The sequence below is a fragment of the Chelmon rostratus genome, chromosome 17 (assembly GCF_017976325.1).
Source record: "Chelmon rostratus isolate fCheRos1 chromosome 17, fCheRos1.pri, whole genome shotgun sequence".
Lineage (NCBI taxonomy): Eukaryota > Metazoa > Chordata > Actinopteri > Chaetodontiformes > Chaetodontidae > Chelmon > Chelmon rostratus.
The window spans coordinates 5,292,556-5,310,648 of record NC_055674.1 but is presented as its reverse complement, the minus strand read 5'-3'; the positions used below and the strand labels follow the sequence as shown (position 1 = coordinate 5,310,648).

Here is an 18,093-nt window from a genome sequence, read left to right as displayed (position 1 = left end):
CTATGCATTGTCTTGGATTTTTTCAGAAAATGTATCGCTGAAATACGGAATTTAGTCACTTTATACCAGTCTCCACTTAAAACAATGAGAAATATGCAAATGTATTTACTAGAACGCCTTGTTTCTTGACCAAAAAGCTTGATGTTAAAAAACCCAACATCAAACTTTAAAGATTGGAGTGGTATCATAATTTCAAAAAGTAAGCGCTAATGGCACAAATAGGATAAATTCATTACTCTTTTGGGATTTATCCTTCGAGAGGATTAAACGGTCCTCAGGGTCTCATTATTATTTCATCAATCAAGGATTTCAGCTCAGCGCGTGTGCGCGCGCTGTGCCCTGTCTGATGTGGAGGGGAGACGAAAAGAATCCACCCTCTCGATCCAGACCCAGACACGCTGCCGGCCGCGCGCCTGACCAGACAGCGGCCTGAATGCCTGGGATGAGCGCGGGACGGCGGTGGTACGCGCGAGAGCTTGGCCGGGCCACGTAGCGGGGCTGAAGACACCGGTGCGCAGGTATCTCCGCAGCCCATGCACACCAACATATAATCTCCCACATTTTGCACAAAGGGATCTTCGGCAATGCCTTTTCTAAATGCACATCCGCAAATGTAGAGGGGGAGCGAACGAGAGAAGTGCGCGTGCAACCCCGAATCTGTGCAACTCTGATTGCACGAACGCAAGAGGGAGGTCGCTCTCGACGGAGGTAAGCCAGCAAACCGAACAGAAAACGTTGCTATATAACTTAATTTCATGTACTTACACGTATGACAAGTATGACAGCTGCTGGGGAGAGCACACGCAGGTCGCCGGTAGCCGGTGGCCGGAGCTGCAGTGAGAATTGTCCGTGAGCTTAGCTAGCACTGACTTTGTGACAGTGTCGAGTTGAGTGGGTTTGTCAGTACAGCAGTCGGGGTTTTGTTAGGAAAGCGGCGCTATTCATCCTGCGCGACAAGAAAGATACACTCATAACAAAGCATGACATCGCCTTTTTATCTAGCTTCATGTGGGTCCGATAAGTGTCACAGTTCCCCTTTCAAAGTGCAGTATCGAAATTAAGTGTAACGTTAATGCTAAATATCTGACGTTGGTGCTAGCTTTAAGCTAACTAGCCCCAATCTGGGCGGTTTTGGGTTAAAAAAGTGAAAGTCCTCTATCCGTTGTTGGCTAATGCACGTCAGTTAATACTAGCCTTTAGATGGAATATCTTGTGTGAGGTAATACGATTGTTCTTGAGGTTGAGTAACCCCAACTGCACTAAAATATGTAATGGCTGCACCTTGAGCTAATGTAGCAAGTTAGCTTGTCATGTGTATGTAGGTTAGTACCTATGTAGTATTGCTAGCTTGCTAAGTAGCCTAAGTTGGCCAGGCCTGCACAGTGTTACTGCTGTTCGGTGTACAATGTTGCCTTTTTGTTTTAACCCTTTCTATGCTTCATACACACTGCAACGTTTACTGCAAGTTATGTAGCTGGAAAGCTAACCATAATCAAGATGTAGCTCCGTATGACCATAAAGTACCTGCTGCATTATATCTCGTCATAATATCACTTCCCAAAATTATACACTATGTTGGTCTTGCACTTCGTAACCTCGTTTGCCAGAAACGGTTAGCTTGTTGGAGCCAGTCCTTCCGTTTGTACTTCTATAATGCATCAGTATATTTTTTTTAAATCATTTCAAATCAGATTTTAAACAAAAGAGTCACGTTGAATGTTCCCATGTTAACTTTTCCTGTTTAGAATAGAGATATCCCAGTCGTGAATATCAGTGGACTGTAGTCAGGTTTGACAGTGTCCCTCTCTGTGCAGTGATAAGAGGAAGAAAGAAACTTAGTATGGGGCAGCATGGGCTGATAAAATACTCTCCCACTTTTCTGTGATACCTCAGATGATTTATACCCGACCAAAAACACTATGTACGGCTCTATGACCTGATTATGGGCTTTAGGGCCAAATGCCTACAGAGGCATGGAGCACCCCCGCAGTGCACCACACAGTGAGCTGGTTAAGGTCTTATGAGTTTGGACGGAGTGAGGAATGTGAACCCTCACACGGTCCTCTACAAGCTGTGAAAGGGAAAGCTCATTAAAGTCTAGACTTGAGAGTGAGCATGGATTTGAGACGCACTGCTGTATAATAAGAGTAATGCATTTTGACTGCTTCAGAGGTCTCATCTTCTTTTCTGTCACAAGCCAAGCCCTTGCGAACATTTGCATGATTTGATGTTGTTGTCTCAAGGACTGTGTAGTGCCTTTGCAATATAGCTCCCATCCTGTGTCACTGAAATCTTAAACCGCAGTAGCATCTATCCAGTATGTGATTGGCTTTGTGGCTTACCCTATATAAAATTAGTTTTGGTTTCTCATCATGCCTCTGTAGCATCGTTGAGGAAGGCTATGAATTGGTTATTGTTGAACAAACTTTGATTTCTGGGCAAATTTTGCTGAGCATTAGTAATGCTTTGGATTACTTAAATGGGCTGTCAGAGAGACTTTCATGTATGCACTTTTTTCTCTATTTTTTGCATCAGGGTGCAAAGTTCATCCTTGAAAGCTGTCCAAACTGAAAAAGGCAGTCACAAATGATAATCATTCCAATAGGTTTGACCTTCCCATCTGACAAGGTGATTGTGTCGACTAATTACCAGTGATATTGAGACGTCTGCGCTCCACTTGATTCCCACATCAAAGGACTGCATTATTTCACTGTGAGTGAAACTCTGAAATGACTCATCATTGATAATGATAAGCGGGTGGAAGGATTTTACTCAAGATGGGTTACATAACCACACTGTGTTTGTTTATTTGCTCATGTGCATTTTTTGACAGTTTTCAGCATTGAGTTTAGCACTTTCGATTCATTTTAAATTGTGAATGGCAAGTTAAATACATTCTTAAAGTTAAATGTATATTCTTTCAGCCCCATACACAGTATAGTATACAGTAGTAGAAAGACGCGTGTGCTTAAAAAAGCATGCAACCTACATGTTAAGTCAGGTTCATGTAGTGGTTTCTCATGCAGTTTATATTCCTCTGTCATCCAGACGCAGGATAATCTATTAGGCTTTGTGTCTAAGACTGCCATGTGAGTTGAGTTGCTCTGTCAGTGCAGAGCTTGCCCTCCCCCTGTGGTCTTAATGCTCTCAGAGCTGCTGTCCAATTCTCAGAAAGGATCAGAGTCAGCATGCACAGGAAGACAGGTGTGTCTGTGTGTGGATAGTCAAATTCTACTTAAACGGCTTTCACTTGTGCTTGTAAAACTGGTAAAACATAGATTCTTCTATGTTTGACTTAAAGAAAAACCTAGCAAACATTATTTAGCACCATTTACATCTGCCACCATGCTTTTTATTACAGTCCAGTGAGATGAAGTGGTAGGAGCAGCAGGAAAATCACAGTTCACAGTTTACCAAGAGATTATCACAATTAATTAAGAATCAATTTGACCAGAACTTAAGTTCAGACTGAGTACTGAGATTGAATGATCAGTGAACAAAGTTTAAATGCTAGAGTAAAATCCTTGTAAATATTGGAAGTTAGTAAGTTAGTATAGTAAAAAGTAAGACACAACAAATGAAAACAACACTTTTTAGGTGTCAAATATTTGTGATCAATAATTGCGATTGCATTTATCAAAATAATCAGGTTTATTGTGTTTGCTGTAATTGCATTGAGCTATACCCATCATGTCACTTATGATTCACCCCCCTTTGCACACTCTCTTGCTCCTCTTTCTGGCACTTTCGCGAACCCTTCATGTTAATCATGACTGTGAATTAAAGACTAGAACAAAGTAGTCTTCATGTGTTGGGCGGAGGTGTTTTTGAATATGAAAGTCCCCCTTGGCCTGTTTATGTTTTCTTTGTAGAAGGTAGAGAGTCATGTCTTCAGAGAAATAAAGCTTAAGACATTTGTGAAGACACAGAGGAGAGGATGTTTGTCGTCTCCAAGAAAGGAAATGTGTTTTTGTTTCTTGCTCTTGGAGGTTTTCTAGTGAGCAAACCGCCCTTGTGCACACTCATTATGGCAAATAGGGTGTGAGGTTGTCCAAGGTCAAGCAACTGTCAGCCAGGGACGCCCCAGCATACATGTATACAAAAATGAAGATCATACAAACCACATAAACGCAAGCATTAATAAGACTGATTTGTTTTAAGTCTTTTGCACCTTTTAACTTGCAAAAACATGACGATCTTACTGTAGGTTCTAAACTGTGCAATGCTTAGGCTTCAATGAAAAGTTGAAACACAGTTTCCTGTGGTTTTATTTGCAATACAAGCTCCTGAGCTGTGGTTACACTATACTCTCCAGTATACAGTCAATGGGAGGTGTGTGTTGCTTAAAAAAATATGCATTCTTTTGTTAAATCAGTGCTTTGCCATCACAAAGATCATTTAAACTAACTGCAATTGCACTGTTACACTGGAAAGATATGAATATATGTATGATCGAGTGAAGTTTTTAACTGGAGCAATTTATTGTGTCAGATTCAAAATTCGGATTGTTGCATCTATATTTACATAGTCCGTTACAATATATATTGAGCTGTCAACAAGTGTTTGGTACAGGTACAAGGTTTTTCTGCTCAAGGACTCATGTAAAAAGTTTTGTCTGATCATGTCATGTGTTTCTGTTCTGCACATTCTGTAAATGTGCACTTAAATAAAAAAGATATATTATGGTTTGTCACTCCAGAAAGCAAACCATCTCTGCATTGTATTTTATAGTGAGGTGTTGTGTCAGTTGTGGCCCAGAAATATTTAGAATACTCGACTTTTGAAATTGAACTCACATTCATTTGTGAAGGCTGTGGTTTCGACTCCTACACACAAGACTGAAACATTTGTGGGCAAATGTGCCGCTCACAGTTGAAAACTTGACAGTGTGGCTGTAGTTTCGGTTCAGATGCTCTGGTGACACAACACAGCGGAAGAGGACTCTTTCTAATCTCAACTATATTTCTCCCTGTTTCTTCTCTGTCTGACCTCATAGGTAATGCACTGTAAATGGCTCTTCAAGCAGCTCACAGAAATCCTTACAGCAGTTCCATGTCTGGCATTCAGCTCGTCTTTACCTGCTCTGCGGTTTGAAGACACCGGCACCCTGCAGGGCGGCGGCCTTCAGAGAAACTGAATCTGGCAGCTGCCTACACCTCGCGTAGTAACTCGAGAGGAATTTAGCTTCAAATGTTCAGCATCAAAGACACTGAGCCTTTGATTTTGCAGTCGGATTTTTAAGCATATGGAACAAAACTTGGAACAGATTGTATGTCTTTCCAACTGCATTTCCTACTTTGGACAGCATGGATGCTCTTTTTGAATCGGGTTGACTATCTGTCACCTCATCCCCTCCTTCCTGTCTCTGCAGTAGAAGGAGGGTGGGGGATTGGTGTGGCATCCCCTGCCCTTCCTTGTAGAGTTGGCTAGTCTTCCTAGGCACCACAGCAGCTACTCTTTTCCATTGCCTTGTGCTCCCACCAACTCCATTCCCTTCCCCGCTTCATGAAATCCTGCAAGAGCCTCAAGGAAGAGGTTTCCGTCCCCAGCCTTGGCGGGATGTCACAGGAGGAAGGACGCAGGGCACCAGTGTCCCAGTCTTATTTTCACTCTCCTAACCCAGATCTGGACCTCACAGGAAAGCTCTATAAGAGGGAGGTTGGTGGTAAGCCTTATTCTGTGTTAGTGGACAATAAAATGGCAGCCAAGACATCCATGGGAGATCAGAACATGGGTCAGGTGCCCACTCAACATGCGACTCCACAGCAACATCAGCAGTATTTCAGAGAGGCTGGAGCAGGGCAGGAAGTGGGGACGCAGGGGTCCCAGGCTGGCAACAACGGAACCTCTGACGACACTGAAGATGATGACGACGATGATGAAGAAGAGGGTGAGGATGAGGAGGACGGGGAGGAGGAGGAGGGCTTCAAGCGTGAGCAGATCATTGTCGAGGTTAACCTGAACAACCAGACACTTCATGTGTCCAAGGGGGACAACAAAACTGGAACCACAGCTGATGACTCTGAGAGAGCTGGCAGCGACGATGACGAGGACGACGATGATGAGGAAGAGGAGGAGGAGGAAGACAGCCCCGATGAAGAAGAGGAGGAAGACGACGAGGAAGATGAGATTGAGAGTCGAAGGACAAGGTCAAAGAGGGCCCGTCGGGGCGCTAGTAGCACAGCAGCTCCCAGCCAGCCACAGAGGAAAAGCCTCAGAACAGCTCTGAGCACCACCACTGCTGGAATGACCACCAGGGGCCGGCGAAAGCACATGGAGCCTCCAAAGAGCAAGCGCAGGTCAGCCAGATCAGCCCCATCGTCTGCCGGTTCCACAACGACAGGAGGCAAAGCAGAGGCGGAGGAGAAGGAGATGCTGGCGTGTGAAAAGTGCCCCCGAGTGTTTAACACTCGCTGGTACTTGGAGAAGCACATGAATGTCACACACAGGCGAATGCAGATTTGCGACAAGTGTGGCAAAAAGTTTGTCCTGGAGAGTGAGCTGGCCTTACACCAGCAGACTGACTGTGAGAAGAACATCCAGGTAAAGCAAACCTCTCCACTCTCATATCATATCTCTGTAATTGCTCTTGCAAATTACATTTTATTCTGAATGGTCGAGTTCATTTCCAGGGTTCACCGCATTATTTGATAACATCTTTGTGTGCCTAGATAATTTTAGAAGCTGCATAGAACAATTTACTTTTAGATTTATGTTTCATTCTTTCATGGATTAACCTGGTGTTCAAGCATAGCCCTTTCAGCCCACTGAGTACAGTCAGCAGTTGAAACATATAGCTGTTGTATCCTATTCTTATTACAGACACTAGCAATAATAAGATTCTGGTGTAAAGGTGAGGTAAAGTAACAGGTTAGTTGCTTCGTTTTTATTTTGTGTTTTTCCAGCCAAAGCAATTTGTGAACGCACTAAGTTTAAAATACTACCTAATAATATTATTAATGTTCTTTGTGTCCAGTTCTGAATTATTGGCGATATATAAAACCTATAATATAATTATTTTAATAGATTGAAAGAAGTGTGGAGCATTTTTCACACAGACCTTAGAAAAAAAGTTGAAAGAATATATTGTCATCTGCTGTCTTTGATGTTATCATATGTGGGTTCAATATGGTTTTACTTCTCTAAAACTGAGTAAGGGGATTGAGCCTATTGATACCCAAGGGGCATATGGCTGTTTTGATTAGCTAAATTTGGACTCCTGTTTTGTAAAACTTGATTTGCATCTTAAGTCTGTAGCGAAAAGGGAGTTGAAAGTGTTACTTTACTACAGTGTCCATAACACTGTATCATCCCCTTGAACATATTGATATTTTATTGATAACCGTGAATTACAGTGGCTGTGACAAGGATTTTTTTTACACCAATCAGCAGAAAACAATGCTCAGATTTATGTAAATTTAGTGCAAAAGCAATAAAATTACTGATGTCATAATTATTCACCCTCTTTGGCTCTGGCACACCAAACTTAGTCTACCATCAGACCTGTGGCAGCTCTGATGGAGCTCCAGGGTTAGTGGCTGGGATGGGTACACACAACTGTTGCCCAGGTGCTACATCAGCATTTATTATGAAGACAACGTATTCATACCAAAACAGGTCATAAAAGAAGCAATGAAGGATAGGATATAAAAATGAATGCCCCTTAGAGTACAGTGAGGTTATTTTTAACAGTGGGTTTTAAAATTATGGCATTGTGTAAATCCTGTCTTGAATAGGCTGAATTCAAACAGATTATTTGTCTGAAGAAAGCACTAGTTATACTACCATCAAACCTATGGCAGCTCGACAGAGTGCCAGGTTTTATGGCTGAGATGGGAGATAGTGAACACACAACTGTTTCTCTGGTGCTTCACCAGTTTTGTGGTGGAAAAGAGAGGCACTGTTGGAAAAAAAAAGCTCACATGATAGCTTGGCTGGCATTTGCCAGAAGGAATTTGAGAGACATAAAACAAAGCAGAAGTCTCTTTGACACGATGAGACCAAAATTAAGCTTAGTGGCCACCATATTAAATGCTTTAAATGCGGTTTGGTGTTTTATTTGTTGAGGCAGCGTGATGCTGTGGGTATGCCTGGCTGCTATAAGCCCTGCAGGCTAGAAGAGAACTGCCAGGACAGCTGGCAAGTAAAGTGGCCAAGTCGGTCTAAACTAGAATCCAGTTGACAATTTGTCCTGTTTTGCAAAGAAAATTTTAGAAAAAAAAAACACAGTGTTCAAAGCTGATACTGATTGATCCACACAGACTTAAAAGTGTAGTTTAACTTTACGTAATATCGACTAGAAAGGATATGAAGACTTGCAGAATCAATTGGTTTGTAATTTATGTAAATGTAGGAGGTGTCCAAGTGGGGTTGAATACTTCGCACTAGTGTTGAAGTTTGTATGGTTTAATCAGGAATCGCATCAACAAGCCAAATTGGCATTGATGAAATTAATTATTTTTCCTTAATTGCATCTAAGCTGCTTTGTGCATTGAATGTCATCAGAAGATCTCCAGAGGGAATTCAGGAAATTAGACCCATTGTGATTTTCCCCAGCAGGGGGAGCTGCAGTATAATGAACCGAGTTTGTCAAAAGAGAACCATTTTATGGGCATTTAGTTTTGTTACTCACGATATTATCAGCAACAACAAGCTTAATCTTAATGTTTTTTTTTCTACTTGTACGTGTCCTTTAGTGTGTCTCCTGCAATAAGTCTTTTAAGAAGCTGTGGTCACTGCATGAGCACATTAAGATTGTGCACGGCTATGCAGAAAAGAAGTTCTCATGTGAAATCTGTGAGAAGAAGTTCTACACTATGGCTCACGTCCGAAAGCACATGGTTGGTAAGTGGGGGCCTTTTTTCCACAGTTCATATTGCGCTGCACCACTAATATCTCATACCGGGGTTGTGAGCATCACTCAGCTCTCAGTTCAATGAGACTTGTCTTAAATTTTACATTTCATGTTCCTGACTACAGTTTGGAAGTTGAGAGTTAATAGAGCAAATATATAGTCTTTGATCTCTGGTTGTGTAGTGTCTTCTTTGTTCACACAAAGCTATCCTGTTTTAATATTTGATATTACCTGATCAGGTGTTTGCAGTTGTCTCAGTGTGTTTTTCCTCTCTTTTATGCTTCTTATCCCCTAAACCCAGCTCACACTAAGGACATGCCATTTACCTGTGAGACATGTGGGAAGTCGTTTAAACGCAGCATGTCTTTAAAAGTCCACTCGCTCCAACATTCTGGAGAGAAGCCCTTCCGTTGTGAGGTAAGAGTCACACGCTGTGTCCCCGTTCAGGCATCATATCCTGTACACTGATAAATCCTACGGCAGTGCCCAATGTCATTTTTTACATTCGAGTTTTCTGTTGAGGATTTTTAAATGATGCTTTGAATAAAGCTGACTGTCATCATATTTTAAGACAGCACACTTAAAGATAAAATAAATCAAAGCTCGACAGTCATCCTCATGTGATTCATCATTAAATTAACAATGATGAAATAATAATCATGCCCTTTGGCTTATAGCAACATTATGCTACAACAGTGGGGTTGTTTGTTTTGTATTGCTGCACAATCTGAACAGCACGGTGCAGCAGAAGAGGTTTGACATTCAATAAATTGAATCAAACTAAAAATATCGTAGCCTAAACTTCATCTGCAACTGAGTGGAAACATAGCGTTTAACCAGAATTATGACATGCAAAAGAAAATGCTGCACAGCATTTGAATGGTGATTTAGACTTGGAATATCATCGTTATGAATAAAGCTTGACATTGATTGATTGTATTTGTTGAGAGTAAAGCCACCAGGTCAACAGGATTGCCTCACCTGGGACTAAAAAACTTTTAACGCAAAACAGCTAAAACAGTATTTGGGAGTTTTGTTGTGCTGTATGTACATTTTCCTTCAGTGTGACCATGGCCATGTTTGTGTTCAGTCTGCCACACGCAGAGACAGGCTAAAGAGGAATTTTAGAGACACACAGAGCTTGTTTGACTGGTCTGCTTTCGTGTGTTGTTATGTGAACGGCTAGGCCAACATAGAAGACATTAGACAGGGTCTTCTCACCGTGACGGTTCCCAACAAGATGTAATTTTCTAAGCGTCTTAAATTCCACAGTTGAATGATGAGTTTTCTTCCTTGCAGCCATGGTTTAATTTTCTTGCCTGCTTAAAACATCATCTTACAAATATGTCAGAACTAACATAATGTTGACATAGTGGAGAAACAGTGTGCATTTTATATTGTTTGTCGACATGCATACCTTCTGTAAATGTCATCATCTTTCTGGCTTTTCCTTTGTAATGTGTTTATTTTGTGCTGAATTCAGTCCTGAAAGAGTGCTTGGCTGTTTTGAGCGGAATGACTGAAGGTTACAGTTTTGATGAATTTGCCCTTGTGCGCCTCAAAAGCAGCCTCAAGGTAGTTTTCACTCATTAGTTCGAGCAGGGGAGCATCTGTGCCATGTGGTTTGTGAGCAACTCAAAATAGTCAGTTATATCCAGTTGATGTCGGGGAGGGGGGGCTATGCAGAGAAGCTACAGTGGGACCATGTCAAATATTAGCAAACCACACAACCAGTGTTCACCAATAAACAAAAACACAAGACGTATGTCTAACTAAATTTTCAGTGTTTTAGGGCTGGGGTCTCTTATGGATGCACTTGTGTCAGGATTTCCAGACTTATGTCTGCTCCACAGGCTTAGTTACAGTTGATTGTCATATTGTCCTGACTGATTCCGAGGAATTTGACAGATGGGTTGCTTCCCTCTTACCCCAGACTTTTTAATGTCCACCTACTTGGACGGCACACAGGGAACATGTGTGTCTGGGTGGAGCGCTCTAATTAAAGTCATCCAGCACTGTAACATGTGATTATTCTTATTAAGGATGTATGTAACATCTAGGTCTTTCTCCTCAGTGGTCTTACTCTGTAGCGCCATATGGAAACTGCTAGATTTTTCCCCAAAGATATTTATTTAACCAGGTGGAGCCACTGAAATTCTAAATATGTCATTATAGGAAAATACCTGACCAAGAAAGCCTCATAAGGCAAACATGCAGTGTGGTTACATGCACCCAAAAAATGGTTTATTGTTGGCTCGCTAGTTTCATGTTCATATAAATGAGAAACCTTCTTCCTTTATCAGCTTAAAGGATTAAGAGCAATCTTGTTGCCTGGTTTCTTGTGTGCATGAAAAAAGTTACAGCTTTCCATGTGCAGACATTACATGACAGCAGTGTTTCTGTAAATGATCACGTAACTTGCAATTATATAACGTCTTAGGCTCAAAAGGAGCAGGAATACAAATATCTGTCTGTCTACGTCCCATCATGATTGTTTTTAAACTTGCCAAAGGAAAGCAAGTTAGCATGTATAGAAAGGAGTATGTGAATGATTCACAGTTTTTGTGTGTGTTTGCACATCTGTGTGAGTGTTTTTGTGCTTACATGCCTGTGTACTGACCTGGTGTGTGCACGTTATCTGAATGCCTCTGTTGTCTCTGTTGAACTGCAGAACTGTGACGAGCGGTTCCAATACAAGTACCAGCTGCGCTCCCACATGAGCATTCACATCGGACACAAGCAGTTCATGTGCCAATGGTGCGGCAAAGACTTCAACATGAAACAGTATTTTGATGAGCACATGAAAACACACACAGGTGAGAAATGGCTGCTTGGCTCTCTTAAGTGCACCCACTGTCTTGTGACCAGATCAGTTATGTCGGCATTGATAGGGTCTGTTGTTATGGCCCTATTTGACCCCAGAAACTTCAGAAACCTTTGTGGGAAGTGAGGAACATAATCCGCTCTTTGACTGTAGGAACCTACTCCTAGTTTTAAAGCCCTTTCTGGCATCAGAAACTGGGACCCATGCAGCGACTGGACGACCTACTAACAACTAGGTTTAAATTTAGTTCCCGGGCTGTTGTTCCTGCCCACTAAGACGTTCCTGTTCCAGAGATTGTATCTTACAATGGCTCATGAATGTCAGGGTGGAGTGTCAGGGTCAAACACAAGCCTCAAGACTGACACAACTTGTATACAAGATTCATTCAGATTACAAGTTAGCCCTGGCCATCACTAGTTTAGATACAACGACCTGGAAATGGAATTTCCTGTAATTTTACTGATGTTCAAATTTATGTAGCTAAAAGCAGGATAACAGAAAACGAGGATCTAAGAACATTTTTTTAAAGAAAAACGGTTCACAAAGTGTTTGAGTTCTCTACTGGCTAAAACAGAAAAATAACTAGACAGCACTCAGCTGAGCCTTGCTATGTTGGGGACAGGCGTCTCGCCTTTCTGGCATCAGTCTACTCTTACACCTCTGCACATTTCCTCTCCACCATCTACAGTCGCACAATATCACACGGTTGTGTAACAGTAAATTACACAGCACAAAAAGATGACTCAGTGGTTGTGGCATTGCATGCAAAATGTTTCAGATTTTAAAAAATCTTCTATCAGTTTACTCTTCTTGATCTTCACAGTTCTTTAGTTACATGTGAAGAAGAATACAACAAGTGCCCAAAAGCTGTGCATTTTTTTTGAAGTTCTTATCAGATGTTATGTTTTTATTCTCCCTGTTGCAAATCTAAATACAGATTTTGAAATGTTTTGAGATGAAACTTTGCAAAATGACAACGTTCCAGGGCTCAGTCAGCCAGCTAGTCACCATGCACTCCCTAAAATTGGAAAGACATGGGATGTTTCCAAGATGAACATTATAGTGGTAAGCAGGGAGACTTCGCCCAGTTTTTGTAATGAGAGGGACATTCTGCATCAAAGAAGAGCCTTGCATATATTGTGGCTTATAATGACTACCCAGACACATGCTGTACTACACCCCTCTGATTTTCTGTCCCTGCTGCATTGCTATTTCCAAGACCAAACTGAACAGCGCAGCCTGTACGTCCTTCACTGTTTTTTTCCAGCCGTGCCTGTCGTGGGTGGACACACCGCTCTCTGTTGGCCCTCACGGTTCTATTTGTGATGTGTAATTACGCTACCCTCTCCTCTCCCTGCCGCTAGCAACCAATTTAGCCTCCTGCAGGAGGAGACACACCCAGTCGTGCCCTGTAATAGGCAGCACACATGTTAAACTCCAAAGTTTGGTTCACTGCACACAGATTCTTTATGATTTCTTGTGAGTGTCATGAAACAGTTATGTACAACAAGCACATTAGCTGTCACCTTTTGATATCCAGTTGGTTTGGAGGAGCTTCACACATAATATGGCAGAATAAGGCATTTGCAGAGCCCTTCAGCAGCCTGTTAGATGGCTGTGTGGGTGGCAGCAGGCACAGTCAGTGGCTCCATGGAGGGAGGTTAATGAGAGCGGCATTCCAACGGAGCTGCTGTTGTTCACTTTCACATCTCCTCTCCTCAAAGTGTGAATTGTAATAGCTTCCTGTGGAGTGGGTGGGTTGACAGCAAAGACCCTCAATTCAAGATGGCAACTTATTAGCATTTTTAAAAGAAAACTGTTGCCGAGAAATTATTAAAGGGGAAAAAAGTTAACTTTGACATTCAGAGAGCTTTAATCGATTGATTACTTTAAATTTCGTAACCATCACATTTGACATCAAAGAATTTGACTGATGAATCATGTTTTCTCTGCGTAGCTGCAACCTTTTTGTTAATTAATAAAGTCTCTTTGTTCCTCACACATCAGTCTTTATTTCCTGAATCTGTGCAGGAGAGAAGCCTTTCATTTGTGAGATCTGTGGGAAGAGCTTCACCAGCCGGCCCAACATGAAGCGCCACCGCCGAACCCACACTGGGGAGAAGCCCTATCCCTGCGAGGTGTGCGGCCAGCGCTTCAGATTCTCCAACATGCTCAAAGCACACAAAGAGAAGTGTTTCCGGGTCACCAGCCCAGTGGTTCTGCAGACCAGCGGCCCGCCTGTGCCTGTCCGAATCTTTGCCAACACCTTCTCCTCTTCTTCCTCCACGTCTGGTCCCGGTCCCTCAGCTGCCACCCCGGCTACCACCTCAGCACCCCTGGGCCTCAGCCCGACAGGAGGGTCCATGCCTCCACGAGGCCCTGTGGGACACACGTTCTCCCACGTGCAGCTCCACTCAACCCCCTCTCACCATCACCCCCACCCTCAGACAACCCAGCAACACCTCTCAAATGCACCCCAGCACGCCCCACCTCACCCCCATCACCACCTGGCTGTGCCCCCAGTCTCCCACTTGCCCCCACCCCCGGCTCTTTTCAAGAGTGAGCCCTTAAACCACTGTGGGCATGAAGACAGCAGCTACCTGCACCACATGGCTCCCCCTGACAAGGGACCCGGAGCCCCACAGCACCACTGAACTGTGCTCCAGCTCTGCAGGCCCACACCAAACCGCGCCTTGTTCCTCCTCCTCTTATAGTCCTGCCTCAGTCTCTCAGTTGGTAGGCCCCTGATGTAAGGGTGCTCTGCTCCTCTCAGACAGATTTAAATAAATCAAGCTAAGCGAACACACCTGTGTATGTGATTTAGACTGATCACCCTCAGTGTACATGATGTAAGTACAACCCTGATTCCAAAGAAGTTGAGATGCTGTTTAAAACATGAATAAATCAGAATGTGATGATTTGCTAATCCTTTTTTGACATATGCTCAATTGCAAACAGTACAAAGACAAAATATTTAATTCATTGATTTTTATAAATATATACTTATTCTGAGTTTGATGCAGCAGCATGTTTCAAACAAGTAGGACAAGAGCGACAAAAGACTGTGAAAGCTGAGAATTGCTCCAGAAACACCTGTTTGGAACATTCCACAGGTAAACAGGTGACGGTGTCATGACTGGGTATGAAAGGAGCATCCTCGAAAGGCTCAGTCGTTCAGTTGTGAACACATGATTGGATAAAGGATTTTACTACATGGCCTCGGGAACATTTTGTAAAACCATGGTCTGTAAACGTAGTGTGTTTGCGAATGATCGCATTCTGTTTTTATGGTTATGTTTTACACAGTGTCCCAATTTTTTTTGGAATCTGGGTTGTAAGACCCCTGCTTAAATACCCTGGTCAACTGACAAAGATTTTACAACCTCTAGAACTTTTTTCTTGAACATTTTCTTAGGAAATCTACACAAAAATGATCTCCGTGTACGTTCTCTGTCTGTACATCGATGGGTGTAAAGTATCTCCTTTTCATCAAAAGCTGCTGATGGAAGTCAACATATGTATTACCTGGGCTTCATGGCTTATCAAAGATCAGTGTCATTGTATTTTCCTCTTTATGTCAAGTTGACTTGCGGTTGCACATTGGTCAGGACTTTTGCTGTCTGTGCAGGTCCTCCCCATAGCAATACTTAGCCTGTCCTCCTTGTTGAACTGCAGAGCCTCAGCCCCCACAGAAATGTTAATTGAATGTTGTAACTGGTTTGAACTGAGCCTTTCTTTGTCCTAAGGCATTCTGTCAGTAGGACAACAGCAGTAGTGAAAGACGCAGTGCCATAGGTTACAGTAAGAAGGCAGGGAGGAATTTTTGGACTTTTGAAAAAAGGTTTAGTCAATGGTTAGGTGAATCTAAACATGGTCTAGATTCATATCATGGTTAAATGGTGCTTTCCATTCCAGTACATAAAATATTTCTTAATTTTGATTTTCCATTTGATTTTCAGAAGTGTAATATTACAAAATAACGATGTATTGTGTCATAAAGAACATGCCAGCCTGGCTTTTCTACAATGGATTTGAGGTTTGACCAGATATTTTGTGATGAAGAAACTCAAGTTATGCAGGACATGCCATGGGCACACACACACACGCGCACACACACACACACACACACCTTCACACTGACTCAAGCACACACACTCACAAGAGACCATATGGTCACTGATTTACTTACTGAGATCAGTGCAACCTCAGCTTTCTGTACTGTTGGTCAACAGATGCTTTTAGATAACAGATGACTGTCAAATACTGCCACTGTGAGGGGCCACACACATGGCCCCATCAGGATTTACCCCACCTTCCTTCGCTGCTGTCGAAATGATACGGGTCACCATGTTAAAGGTCATTTGACACACACACACAGTATACACACACCTGGGACCTTTTTCATCACAGTTCTTAACAGGCAATTATGCATATTCCTCTCAGCCTATATTCCACGGTTTGGTGTGGGGCGTTGTTGTGATGTAAAGGTTTGTCTTTTGACTTTCATCATACTGATATACTTTGGTCCACACAGGCAAACGCGTGTCTAACCCTGTTGAATGTTGCCTACGCAGAATGATGGCTGATGAGTCATTCATGTGTTTTGTTTTGTTTTTTTTTTAATGTTCTCTGATAATTTGCTCAGTTTTAAGCTAATGAATGGTTCTGCAGTGTAGCTATACTGTTGTTAGCACATGATAGGAAATGTCAGGATAAAAGGCAGTGGTCATACAACTTCTAATACTTGGAATTCTTGTATAAATAAGCATACATGCGATCAAATCAGCGCAAGAAATTACATTTATTAATGTAATAGCCGATGGTGTGAATGTTATTTGCTTAAAAGGTGCGTAAATGGTTGGAAAGTGTTTGGCATGAATTTGGATTGCCTGGTTGTTAGCCCTTCACCTAGTCTGGCGGCTATCAGATGTGTTTGTGTGTGTGTGTGTGTGTGTGAGAGAGAGAGAGAGACAGTGTGTGTGTGCATGCATTAGTCTCTACCAGTCTGTCTGCCTGGTTGTCCCCAGTGCTCTTGTACCAAAAGCTGCTTTTACACAGTGTGCCCCAATATGTGTATTTGGGGATACCGGAGATGGACAATAGCAGTCAATTTAACATGATCCTCTTTCTACCGCTCAAGCAGAATTTAGTCTGAAGTGGTTAAGCTCTGTAGTTTAGGATGCCCCTTTTTTTTTTATTTGAGACCTGCAATTATCCTGCCATTTCTGTGGGTCTTAATGCCGCTGCATTATTTGCTTATCATCCTGCCCCCCTTCGGGTTCACTGCTGTGCTTCAGCATTTTGCAGTATGGATCTTTGTTTTGTTTTTTTGTTTTGTTTTTTTAAAGCCTTTTCATTTGTGTGTATTCTCTGCACTTTACTGCTGCGTGGGTGAGGCGCAGGGAAGGGAGGGACTGACAATGCATTGTGGAACAGAGTGCAGTTATGGCTGCATGGGAAAGGGTGGAGGTGATAACTTTGAGTGGATGTTTTTAGGCAAGGAAAGGAGGAGAATCCCGGGTGGAGGCGGGTAGTGTGGAAGGGACCATAGCAAACAAAGGACATTTCTTTTAGTATGTGCATACATTTAATTTCCTATTTTTTTCAAAGAAATACACTTTTGCTCCAATATGTACATCCCCTCAAATTGAAAGCGATGCTCCTCCTGCTTTGGCGACTTTCCACTAGCCCCTCTGAGTTATGTCTGAAATACATTCTTCTGTTCTGTTTGTTTGTGGAGCTTTTCTCTTTGTCACGTCCTGTTCTGTCTTTCAGTTTGCTGAATGATTCTCCTCCTCCTTTCTTTGTTATATAGAATGCACTTTCTACTAAAATTCTTGGCTAGTTAAGAAAAAAATAACATTGTATGTTCTTTAAAGATGTTTTAAAAAAATCAATATACTTTTTCCCCTTTGTATTTTTAACCACTTAATGTAGCATTGCGTATTTTATTATTGTATCTGGTACAAAATGTGCAGCTTTATAATGTCCTGGTTTGTCCTTTTTTTGTATGTTATCTGGAGATTGGGGAGAAGTGAAAAAGTTGGGCCTTTTTTGATAATGTACATTTAACTGACTGCTAACTTTGAGAAGTAAAAACAAGTAGCCATGATTATCACATATTTGTGTGCCTCTTTTTATCTTCAAATGCTGTGAACTGGGTACCTCAACAAGGACAGGTGATTACACCTAAAATGTAGAGCAATAAGGACTGTGCACAACATGCTCCTGCTAGCAGGCCAGTGGGTTCAGTTTCAACTTTCACACTAATCTTTGCTGAAAAGCTTAAATTCCAGCTGACCGTTGCAACTACACAGACTCGATTAGCTTGAGTACTGTTACTTTACTAGTTTGGGGTCAGTGGGTTCTTGGCAGGACGCCTGTGGACTAAACAGGCTACACATGACGCTGCAGG

General features: G+C 42.3%; 1 protein-coding gene across 3 annotated transcripts; it reads left to right on the top strand.

The window, feature by feature from the left end:
• The first annotated feature begins 396 nt into the window (after positions 1 to 396).
• On the top strand, positions 397 to 17,798 carry znf652 (zinc finger protein 652). Of its 3 annotated transcripts, none has more exons than XM_041957942.1 (6): positions 397 to 518; positions 4,997 to 6,543; positions 8,697 to 8,844; positions 9,156 to 9,271; positions 11,526 to 11,670; positions 13,710 to 17,798. In XM_041957942.1, exons 2-6 carry the CDS (start codon positions 5,506 to 5,508, stop codon positions 14,330 to 14,332), a joined length of 2,070 nt encoding a protein of 689 aa, XP_041813876.1. In that variant the 5' UTR covers positions 397 to 518; positions 4,997 to 5,505; the 3' UTR covers positions 14,333 to 17,798. The 3 variants fall into 3 exon arrangements, with proteins under 3 accessions (XP_041813876.1, XP_041813875.1, XP_041813877.1); XM_041957941.1 differs by lacking the exon at positions 397 to 518 and adding an exon at positions 539 to 708; XM_041957943.1 differs by lacking the exon at positions 397 to 518 and adding an exon at positions 2,466 to 2,712.
• The last annotated feature ends 295 nt before the right edge of the window (positions 17,799 to 18,093 follow it).

What these genes read in the sequence shown, in the direction of transcription:
- znf652 (XM_041957942.1), top strand. Translation starts at nt 5,506, where the DNA reads ATGAAATCCTGCAAGAGCCTCAAGGAAGAGGTTTCCGTCCCCAGCCTT. An exon ending in AGAAGCCCTTCCGTTGTGAG is followed by an intron (nt 9,272 to 11,525) that starts GTAAGAGTCACA and finishes GTTGAACTGCAG; the next exon opens with AACTGTGACGAGCGGTTCCA. An exon ending in GCACATGAAAACACACACAG is followed by an intron (nt 11,671 to 13,709) that starts GTGAGAAATGGC and finishes GAATCTGTGCAG; the next exon opens with GAGAGAAGCCTTTCATTTGT.